Source organism: Lepidochelys kempii, chromosome 13, assembly GCF_965140285.1.
Source record: "Lepidochelys kempii isolate rLepKem1 chromosome 13, rLepKem1.hap1, whole genome shotgun sequence".
In the NCBI taxonomy this organism is placed as follows: domain Eukaryota; kingdom Metazoa; phylum Chordata; order Testudines; family Cheloniidae; genus Lepidochelys; species Lepidochelys kempii.
The window spans coordinates 34861339-34872791 of record NC_136392.1 but is presented as its reverse complement, the minus strand read 5'-3'; the positions used below and the strand labels follow the sequence as shown (position 1 = coordinate 34872791).

Genomic DNA, 11453 nt, shown 5'->3' with positions numbered 1-11453 from the left:
TGCTTTGCACAGTGGCAGTATCATAGCCAATGAGGTTAATCCGAGGCGCGATTATTGCTAATTGAAAATTTTTCCCAATACCCCGCCATGACGACTTGGAATATAGTCGGCATTGGCAATTTTTGACAGTCTCTACCAATGATTAAGCGATTCCGGTAAAAGGTCTCTTCTGTCAGCATCTGCACAGGATTTTCCACACACAGAGCAACAGAGTTACGCTGGCAAACCTTTGCGATGTAGACCTGGCCTCTGACACACACGCTTTATGCACACGCATGTTTTACATCCCGATGTGCATTTCCTCATGCAGACGTGCATGCACCTTATACACACATATATGCACTCTACACAGACGCACTGGGCAGACACATTGTACACGTATTCTCGGTCCCTCTCACACAGATTCGCATAACTCTGTTTATCAGTACTTGACTGGCCCGACAATCTACACATACAAATAACTATTAAACAGTGAGCACAAGGACAAATTGGCTGGTGATCACAAACACACACAGAAACATGCATCGCCATACTCAGTGTGATGGGGGTGTTCATGCCACACCGCACCTGAAAGGGTTAAGGTATTTGGGACGGATCTAATTAACCTGCTAGGCTGCACCTGGGGGACAACCAGGCTGGCTAAGCCAGTGCTGCAGAGCAGGTGCAGGCTAGGCTTGTACAAAGCCAGTAAGCTGAGAACAGAAAGGGGCTGCAGGGGAAGGAGTCTGCAGTCACTCTCTGGGAGGAGGGACTTCAGGCTGGAAAACCTAGGGAGGAGGGAGCCAGAAGATAGAGCAGAGAAGGCGCACAGGAAGGCACCCAGGGAAACAGAAACAGGGTCTGAGATTGAGCAGACTGTAGTTGCTGGACATAGGGGTTCCTGGGCTGGAACCCAGAGCAGTGAGTGGGCCCGGGTTCCCCTACCAGCTACTGGGAAAGTGGCACTGGACCTAACCAGGGATTGGAGCCTGTCTGGAGCGGCATGAGGTCAGCTGATCCACTGGCCCTGTGATACCCCCAGGAGGGGAAACACAGAGTGGCCGGGATGGAGGGTCAAGTCCCGAAGAGGCAGCGCGCTGAGAGTGAGAGGAGCCGTGGGGACAGTACGTGACAGAAGAAGTGCCAGACTAACAGTCTGTGCAGCCAGGAGGAGGTGCCCTCACGATGTGTAGGCATACATATCTATCTACAGACACACGGAGAGCCAGACAAAAACCCGTACCCATACACATGCCAATTCATAACCCGCAGCCACCCACACCTCTACAGGACTCATCCCCTCCCACTGCGGACAGCAGGGAAGAGTCACGTACACACTTACATTCACACACTCTCTCTCACACACACACACACACACACACACACACAGGCTCATTCTCTCCAGCAGGTGTGGCAGGGATACACACACACACTCATGGCTGGTACCATTTCTGGTCATGCTCCCCAGAAGGAGCAGCCATGTTCTATCCTAACCTCCTATCACTGATCCCAGGGCACTGCATCTTGCTGTGATGTCATGATCCTTGGGATACCCTCCTCCACCCCCCACGAGCTCTTTGTACTTCCCAGGATTGGAGGCAGGGCTGGGGGGCAGGCAGAACAGTGAAACCGAGATGCAGAATTCAAAATGGGCTCATGCAAAGAACATAACTAAAGCGACTTACTGTGGGTGGGAGCTGGGAATCCTGGGGGTTAATTCTCAGATTTTCCCTGGTACAAAACTTCCCCTGCCCATCTGAAAGAGCAGGCAGCACCCTGGTGAGATCATAGAATCACAGAATCATAGAATATCAGGGTTGGAAGGGACCCCTGAAGGTCATCTAGTCCAACCCCCTGCTCGAAGCAGGACCAATTCCCAGTTAAATCATCCCAGCCAGGGCTTTGTCAAGCCTGACCTTAAAAACCGCTAAGGAAGGAGATTCTACCACCTCCCCAGGTAACGCATTCCAGTGTTTCACCACCCTCTTAGTGAAAAAGTTTTTCCTAATATCCAATCTAAACCTCCCCCACTGTAACTTGAGACCATTACTCCTCGTTCTGTCATCTGCTACCGTTGAGAACAATCTAGAGCCATCCTCTTTGGAACCCCCTTTCAGGTAGTTGAAAGCAGCTATCAAATCCCCCCTCATTCTTCTCTTCTGCAGGCTAAACAATCCCAGCTCCCTCAGCCTCTCCTCATAAGTCATGTGTTCTAGACCCCTAATCATTTTTGTTGCCCTTCGCTGGACTCTCTCCAATTTATCCACATCCTTCTTGTAGTGTGGGGCCCAGAACTGGACACAGTACTCCAGATGAGGCCTCACCAATGTCGAATAGAGGGGAACGATCACGTCCCTCGATCTGCTCGCTATGCCCCTACTTATACATCCCAAAATGCCATTGACCTTCTTGGCAACAAGGGCACACTGCTGATGCAAACCTCACAATGCCTGGTTTCCAAGGCCAGGGCGTTTCCCGCTGAGCTATGGAGCCAGCTGTCAGAGAAGAGGCAGAGGCAAAGAGAGACACAGACTCAGTGATGTTTTGCAGTGATTTCCCCTGGGCTCCCAGCCAGGGCTCTCTCTGGCAAATTCCCCAGTCTGGGCTGGGCTGCAAGGCCAATTAGATTGCCCACAAGCTTGTGGCTGGCTGACAGTGGGTAGGAATGCTAGATATACACACGTGCAATCACTCTCACGCATGCTATGGAAGGCAGCCGCTGTCGGCAGCATGGAGACTCACCATTGTCCTCCCCATGGGACAGCCTCCGGGAACAAGGCGCTGCACTTTAGCTCCATGTAGCTAGATGAAGTGAACCCCAGGTGGGGGCATCGGGCTGACCTTGGCCAGCTACATGGAGGTGAAATGTACCTGGGCTTCGTCGCCAGGAGGATCGCAGACCTAGTTTGGCTTTGTTTCCCCTGGTGAAGAGTCACAGGCTGCGTGTTGCTCGTCTCCACCCAGGGATCATGCAGTCCTTTGTGTGGCGGCGTGTCCACCTGAACCCCAACTACAGCTCCCACTCGGGGGGGGGGGGGGAGAGGGGGAGGAGGGGGCGGGTGGGCGGAGGACTGTTGGAAATGCAGCCCAGCAACTGCCGGAGAGGCTGGGAGCAGCTTGGCAGAAGCTCCTTCGTAGCCAGCTGGGAAGAAGCTGTGAGGACATGATGAGAACAGAGGGTCAGGGACCTGGGGAAGACCCTGATGGGCAGGGACAGGAAAGTGGCAGGAGCCCAGAGGAAGGGCCTGGGTCCCCCTAGCTCTCCCCAGACCCAGGGGAGAAGGGCAGGCTGCCAGGGACACCAAAGACGAGCCCTGGATGGGGGCTTCCTTGGCATTGGGGTCACCAGACATGGGGTTTCCCTGTGGTTTGGGCTGGACTCTGGATTACCCTGAAAGGGGTGAGAGCTGAGAGCAACCTGGCTGGAAGAGCAGGTCACAGCTGCCAAGGGGCCCCCACCTTGCTGGTCCGTCAGCAGGGTTGGAGTGGGGAGAAGCGCCCGGCTGCAAGGGGGCATCCAAACGGTGAGTCTCTTTTCCCTGGGGGTACCTGCCAGGGAAGTCCCCCAAGCCCTGGAGAAGCATTCCAGCTCCCAGCAGGCTCTGGGGTCTGGGGAGTTTCCTTGGGCCAATCAGCAGCTGGAGATGGGCGTGGTGGGGGGGAGCACAGGCTGGAGGACGGGAGGCATTGGGGAGGTGGGAAGTTGGGGAACCGCAGGCCGAGGGAGGGCGGAGCTCAGTCAGGGTTCCCAGCAGTGGGAGAGGTGGTTGTGGGGGGAGTTTACCCCTTTCCCCTGGGAGCCCTGTGAATCAGGAGACCTCACATGACACCCCCCGGAAAGAATCACACCATAGCCAAGTGCTGTGCTGGGAGCCGGGCCAGGTAACTAGCCCAATCAACGGTTCTGTGGCTTTGTGCTTGGAGCCCAGTCCTTAGCCACACGGCGTTGTGAGTTCAGATTTCACTCAGGTCTTGTCTTTAAGAGAATTAACTAAAAGTCCCTTTCACCCTAGGACACTTCCCAGGGTACCCAGGGTTGTGAGGTGCCTCACCGCCGCCCCACACCCTTTACATGAGGCCAGCTTGTCGGGAAAGCACCAACCTCTAAAAACACAAGCGGTAACTTGCAGGCCTCGTTCTCTCCACAGGTGAGCTGTCGGCACTCGCCCAGCCTCCAGCCCTCTGGAGCACCCAGCCCTGTTCCATCAGGCGCTCGGAGTGTGTGGGTTTGTGGTTCCCAAAGGATCATCACTGAGATCCGTAGTGTGAACAAGAATGAGTTGATGACCACTGAATAGAGGGTCAAGTGACAAGAGTCAGAATACTGGGGACACAAAGGGTGACGTATAAGACAAATCATAAGGTGCTTTCTAGAGACTAAACTCAACAAACAAAGCTTTCCCCTGCCGCCTACAAGTTCTTATTCCCAAGATCTTTCCCCAGAAGTTTCAACCAGGGTAATCATGACCCCATCTCAGAAACCCAAGCCCTCCAGCAGCTTGTCCTGCAGGAATAACTGGGGGTCCACTGCCCTTCCTAGGCATAAGTTCCAGAAGTTCGTTGTCTTACCCCTAATGAGGAGTGCTGTTAACACTTACTGGTAATTTCCTCTCTTTGAAGATTTCACAATCCTTTGTGAGCATTCGGCTCAGACGTGCGGGTGGATCTCCACTATGCACTGTATGGGACTCAGGGTTCATGTGATCAGCCAGAGAGAGAGAGAGAGAGAGATGCTTCTCTTCCTTGCAGCCTGTCAGGAGAATGTGGATCGCTCTTTGGGAGCCTGTCTTAACTCACAGACCTAGAAAACATAATTTTTAGCAGAGATACATAACTCCTTAAATCTTCCCCAGGCATATGGCTTGCAATGATTCACAGGGCCAGTCTGATGCAGGCTTTTATTACAGACCCTGGCATGACATTTTCTGATGAACTAGAATGTAAATCCCAGACCCAGGGATTCCTGTAACCCATGTGCCCTCTGCCAATTGGTGTCCCTGGGTCACACTGTAGGTGATTTTATATTCACATTGGGCCACGCCCCAAGCAAAGATTCTGGCCCTAAATGTGTTTTTAATCTAATCTACTGATAACACTAATAACTACCAAAGGCTGTAGGCCCCTGTCTCTGCCCACTTCCTTCCCTCCTCTGAAGTTTGCTTCTGTTCTTTATCTTACTTTATTTTTTCAGTTTCTCTGTATGTAAAACAAAGATAAGGTGGAATAAGATTTAAAACCGATTGGATTTTTATAAATTTGGTTTGTTGGCAAACTGTAAAACAAACGCTTGACATATTTTAATCATTTATATGATCTATAATCAAATGTTTCAAGTGTAGTAAAGGTCAGGTACCAAATAGTTACCACATTATGAGAAGTTTATATATGTAGTTTGCTATTGTGTGTGTGTGTGTTTGTAATTAAAATTTAATAGGGAAAAACGCTGATGATTAACTAATTAATTATCTACTTTATTAATATTCCTACAGGGAGCTGCCCCAGGGACTTCCCCCAGCTCCTGAATAGAAATTGCCCCCACAGAGCAGGAGCTGGAATCTCCCCATGTGACATTTGAATGCCGCTCCCAGCTGGTTTTTGGCAATGAATCGCTGACGGAGAGCGGAGCTGTGGTCTGCCTACAGGAGATGATGATGATGAATTCGCACCAGCAGGTGGCACAAAAGATCCATCAGCTGTGCAAAGGAGAGTGCTATGTGGTGACAACTGGAGGTGAGGTGCTGGCTGCAGGCATTTTGTTACAAGGCTTGTTGGGCTAAGAGCTATGGGGGGGAGAGAGGTCAGGGTTCAAATCCTGGATGAGCCCATTTTTTGGCAAATTGTGCTGTCAAGAAGACAATTATTACTGAAGTTGCAAACTGGTTTATAGTAGAACCTCAGAGTTACGGACTGACCACTCAACCACATACTTCATCTGGAACCAGAAATACGCAATCAGGAAGTCGCAAAGAACAAAAAAACAAAAATAAAAAAAGGACAAATACAGTACAGTGCTGTGTTAGACGTAAACTACTAAACAAATAAAGGGAAAACAACATTTTTCTTCTGAATAGTAAATTTTCAAAACTGTATTAAATCAATGTTCAGTTTTAAACTTTTGAAAGAACAACTACAACTTTTTGTTCAGAGTTACGAACATTTAGAGTTATGAACAATCTCTGTTCCCGTATCTTTGAGGTCCTACTGTAATACAAATTGTAAAAATCTATCCATCCAAACAACCTGTTTTCAATGTAGCTAAATGTGAAGTCACACATCCAGGAAGAGACCATGAGGGCTATACTGATAGGATGTGGGACTCTACCCTGGGAAGCAGTGCCTTTGAAAAAGATTTGGGGGTCATGGTAGATAGTTAGCTGAACAGGAGCTCGCAGAGTGATGATGTAGCTGAAAGGGCTAATCGGACCCTGGGATGCACGAATAGTGGAATCTTGAGTAAGAGAAGAGAGATTAATTGGCCTCTGTATTGGGCACTGGCGCAACTGCTGCTGGAATGTCATGTCCAGTTCTGGCATCAACAATTGAAGAAGGATGCTGATAATTTGGAGAGGGTTCAGAGAAGCGCCATGAGAAAGATTAAAGACCAGAAAACATGCTGTATAGTGATAGACTCAAAGGAGCTCAATCTATTTATCTGAACAAAGAGAAGGGGTGACTTGAGCACAGTCTATAAGTACCTACATGGGGAATAAATATGTGATACCGGACTCTTCAGTCTAGCAGATAACGTGATTCAATGGCTGGAAGAGGAAGCTAGACAAATTGAGAAGGAAGTAAGATGTACATTTTTGTCAGTGAGGATAATTTAGCATTGGAACAATTTACCAAGGGTTTGTGGTGGATTCTCCATTACTGGCTGTCTTCACATCAAGATTGAGTGTTTTTTCTAGACAATCTACTCAAGTTCAAACAGGAATTAATCCAGGGCAGTTCTCTGGCCTCTTTTTTACAGGAGGTCAGGCTAGATCAGTGGTTTTCAAACAATTTTCTGGTGACCCAGTTGAAGAAAATTGTTGATGCCCACGACCCAACGGAGCTGGGGATGAGGGGTTTGGGGAGAGGCTCAGGGATGGGACAGAGGGTTGGGGTGCAGGGTGAGGGCTGAGGGGTGGGGCTTGGAATGAGGAATTCAGGGTGTGGGAGGGGGTTGTGGGCTGGGACAGGGGGTGCAGGAGAGGGTCAGAGCTCTGGCCTGGGGCCAGGGATGAGGGGTCTGGGGTGCAGGAAGGGCCTCCAGGTTGTGGGGGCTCAAGACTGGGGCAGGGGATTGGGGTGCAGGCTTACCTCGGGTGGTTCCCAATCATCAGCGCAGTGAGGGTGCTAAGGCAGGCTTCCTGCCTGTCCTGGCACTGCAGACTGTGCTGCGCCCCGGAAGTGGCCAGCAGCAGGTGCGGTTCCTAGGTGGAGGTGCGCAAGCGGCTCCACATGTCTTTCTCCCGAAGGCACTGCCCCCCTAGCTCCCATTGGCTGGGAACCGGTGCTGGGGGTGGGGGCAGCGCACGGAGCCCCATGACCCCCCACCTAGGAGCTGGACCTGCTGTTGGCTGCTTCTGGGGCGCAGTGTGGTGTCAGAACAGGTAGGGACTAGCCTGCCTTAGCCGGGCAGCTCCGCCGACGGGACTTTTAATCGCCCGGTTGGCGGTGCTGACCAGAGCCGCCGTGACCCAGTGCCTTACATTCCACGACCCAGTACTGGGTCACGACTTGCAGTTTGAAAACCACTGGACTAGATGATCACAACAGATGCTTCTGGCCTTGGAATCTATGAATCCATCCTTCCTGCCTCATACACACCCATAGATCTATCTAAATCCATACAAATCTAATTGTCTATCTATCTTAATTCATCTCTTTCTTCCTGCCTATCTGAAATTGCCTCTCCCACCACAGAAAGAGGTACCTGAGTCTGTGTTGTTGTATCTCGCCATCTTTTAGGGTAGCTGTGTATCACTCACATATTCTGCAGTTGGCTAATGGCAAACAGAGATGAGCACAAGAGAACTGGAGTTGCCACAAGAGAATAGACCCTGGGTCCGTCTAGCTTGGGAACCCATCATGGCTGTTGGCCTGGTCCAGCATAGGCGGGTGCAAGATCTCCCCTTGTGGGCAGTTCTCTGGATGGTCTCCCTTATACTGATGTTGGGAGGAGAGCAGTTTGCACTGGATTAAAAAAGAGCGGATGAAGATTCAGGAATCCTAGGTTTAATTCCAAGCTCTTGATGGGACATGGGGTCTAGTGGGTTAGAGCAGGCCCAGAAGTGGAAGTCAGGACACCGGGGTTCTGTTCCCAAGACTGGGGTGAAAGGTTGAGATGGGGCTTGAAAACACAGACAATCTCATTGGAAAACCACAACACATTTCCAACACTCTTGAAGTGTTCAGCGGCTTACATCTTTGCTATCCCCAGTGTGACTGCGTTGGGGTGGACTAGGCCCAAAGCCTCCTGCTGGAGGCCTCAGAGTCCTACCACACCCATCCCAGGAAAGAAGCAGTGGAGAGGTCATCCAAGTAGGCTAGAGTGGCTGTAGAGTTAGCAGCCAATCAGAGAGGCTTCAGGGAGCAGCCAATGAGGGCCCAGCAGGCTGAAATAAAAGGAACTGCAGGGCCATAGTGAGCACAGTTTGCTTGCAGGGACTGGGGCAGGGGTCTCAAACTCAATTTATGTTAGGGTTAGTGCCAGTCTTCAAATCCTCCCAGCAGGCCAATAATGCCATTGAAGATGGTGTTCAGAAAAGAAAACGGGGGGAGGGATAGCTCAGTGGTTTGAGCATTGGCCTCCTAAATCCAGGGTTGTGAGCTCAATCCTTGAAGGGGACATTTAGGGATCTGGGGCAAAAATTGGGGATTGGTCCTGCTTTGAGTAGGGGGTTGGACTAGATGACCTCCTGAGGTCCCTTCCAATGCTATGATTCTATTTTTTTCCCGAATTTCTTAGAAATAATAAAACTATCATACAAAGTTATTCTTTGCCTGCCAGAGAGTTTTTAGTGTTTGCCAGACATCTGATGTGCAGCAAGGTGTGCATCAGATAGTTGTGTTTGGTATTTTGATTTGTTTATATTAATTATGGAAAAAAGTGACACTGCTTCCATGGCTGACTTTGCCCGGCAACTAATGATGCTGCTTCCATGGCTGAGTGTGCCCAGCAACTAGCGATGGTATCTCTGTCCCTCTCTCCAAGCCAATGGGAGCTGTGGGGGGCGGCACCTGCAGCAGACAGAGCCAGCAGCGTGGCTGCATCGGTCTCTCCTCTGCGGGCCACAGTAGGAAGGTTCTCGGGCTGCAGATGGCCCACATGCCGGAATTTTGAGACCCCTGGACTGGGAGAACAAGAGGAGTTCCTGGCTGGCTGCAGGAGCTGAAAGGGCCTGGATAGATCAGTCTTCTAGCAGGGACCACGAAGCAAGTGGTGCTCCTGGGTGGCTGCAAGGGCTAAATCAGATAGTTGCTGGCAGGGATCAGGGAAATGAGGGAATAGCTTCTGACTGGCTGCCAGGACTGACTACCGGGGAAATGGTCCAGGGAAATACAGTTAGTTAAAGGGACGTGGCACGTGGTTGGTACTTGGAGGGTCCCTAGGGTGGGAACTGGAGTACTGGGTGAGCCTGGGTCCCCACCCCCAACAAGGTGGTGTAGACAGGCCCGGGGAAGGGACTGTCTGTGAAACTGTGACCTCGGAAGGGGGCTGAACTCAGACTGACCCAGCTGGAGAACTGGGGTCAAAGGACTAAAGGGCAGGTGAAGAGCCCTCAGGGAGAAAGGCTTGGGGTGCTGTTTCACCCCAAAGCAGGAATATTCACATGTAAGCTGGCCAACTAGGGTACTGAGGCCCTGTTGGTCAGACTGAGGACCAGAGCTTGGGGAAGACTACAGAGATGTTGGAGCCTGTGGAGGGCTACAGGACATTACTGAAGGTTTTGAGATAGGCCTGGTTGGACAGTGTACCCCAGAAGGGAGGGGCAGTGTAGGCAGTTTGGCCAGAGGACTGAGTGACTAAAGATCTGCCAAGAGATCCATCGGCTGGAGGGGGTGCTTGCGAGAGGTGGGTGGCGCCCTGCTGAAAAGAACTGAGAGATTGCGGTCACCATTGTCCAGAGACAGGGGGCACTAGCGAGAGGCAGATGCCGACCCCTTTACAGTGACATGGTAATTGCTTTGCAGGTTTCAGGTTTTATTGAGTTTAGGGAGCACAGAGAATGGCAGGCAGGAAAGAAATGTTCAAAACTGATGAAGAGAACAATGATAAACATAACACTTAACATGACGAACGTGAGGATTATACATTCTTAGACTGAATACACAACACCAGCAGCGTGAAACTGGCTGATAGTTCTTAATGAAAGGACACAGTTTGAGATGGCTGCTATTTGTCACAGAGGGGAGATGACATAGGGGCAGCAGAAGGTGGGGATGGTGGCAAGGGGCGGCTATACTGTATAATGGGCACTGGGGCAGCAGAGGGTGAGGGATGGGGAAGGGATGACTATACTGTATAATGGGAACCTGGGGGCAGCAGAGGATGGGGATGTGAAAGGAGCGGCTATACTGTATAATGGGCATGAGGGGCAGCAGAGGGTGGGGGCGGGGAAGGGGCGGCTATCCTGTGTAATGGGCACTAGGGAGCAGCAGCGTGTGATCAGGACATTTCAGTCCAAGATCCCTGCATCAGAAGAGGCAGCACCAGAATCCAAGGGAATTGGGAGTCACCTCCTCATCTCCCCGTCAGATCTGGCTCTCTGCAAAATGCACGGGGTGCTCATGCTTGTCGCATGCGATGACGATCATCCTAGAGTCCCGGGCCGCCCGGTACTGGCAGTTGTCGAGGGGTTTACCTCCGTGCCAGGTGCAGTGGGTGATCTGGAATGGTCTGAGGCTCTGGCGCATGGCCTGCCTGGTTCTGGTTACATAGTTCCTCCCTCCATGGCTAGTGCAGATGGCTTTGATATCGTCACTGTTCCCATGAATGAAGGTGTTTGTCTCCTTGCAGACTTTTGGCCCAGGATTTGGGTACCTCCTCCTGTCCTCCTTCATCATGTAGCGCATGCGGTTGTTGCAGTAGCGGTCGTCACGACCCTTGGGCTTTGCATCAAAGTGCTGCAGGAGGAATCGGTCATACTGCTCCTGGCTGGCTGATGCTCCCAACAGCACCAGCGCAGCAGCCAGTAGCAGCAGCAGCATGGGGGTCACTTTCAGAGCCATGGCTCCAGCCAGATGGTCCTGAGGACACATTGAGAGACAAGAACTTCAGAGCGGCCATACAGAGTCAGACCATGGTCTATCTAGCCCAATATTCTGCCTCTGACAGTGGCCCTTACCAGAGCTTCAGGTGGAGTGTACAAAACAGGACAATTATGCAGTGATCCACCTGTGTTTTCCACTGCCGGCTTCTCACAGTCAGAGATTCAGGGACACCCAGAGCATGGGGTTGCATCCCTGACAATACTGGTTAAAAGTCA

General features: G+C 51.3%; 1 protein-coding gene and 1 pseudogene across 1 annotated transcript; one reads left to right on the top strand and one right to left on the bottom strand.

The window, feature by feature from the left end:
- On the top strand, positions 1-150 carry LOC140897433 (U4 spliceosomal RNA; annotated as a pseudogene).
- A 10569-nt stretch (positions 151-10719) lies between these two features.
- LOC140897335 (angiogenin-2) lies at positions 10720-11196 on the bottom strand. Its single transcript, XM_073309841.2, has one exon. The coding sequence runs from the start codon at positions 11194-11196 to the stop codon at positions 10720-10722; it is 477 nt and encodes a 158-aa protein (XP_073165942.1).
- Positions 11197-11453: the final 257 nt, after the last annotated feature.

Coding starts and splice junctions, on each gene's coding strand:
- LOC140897335 (XM_073309841.2), bottom strand. CDS start 11,196: ATGGCTCTGAAAGTGACCCCCATGCTGCTGCTGCTACTGGCTGCTGCG.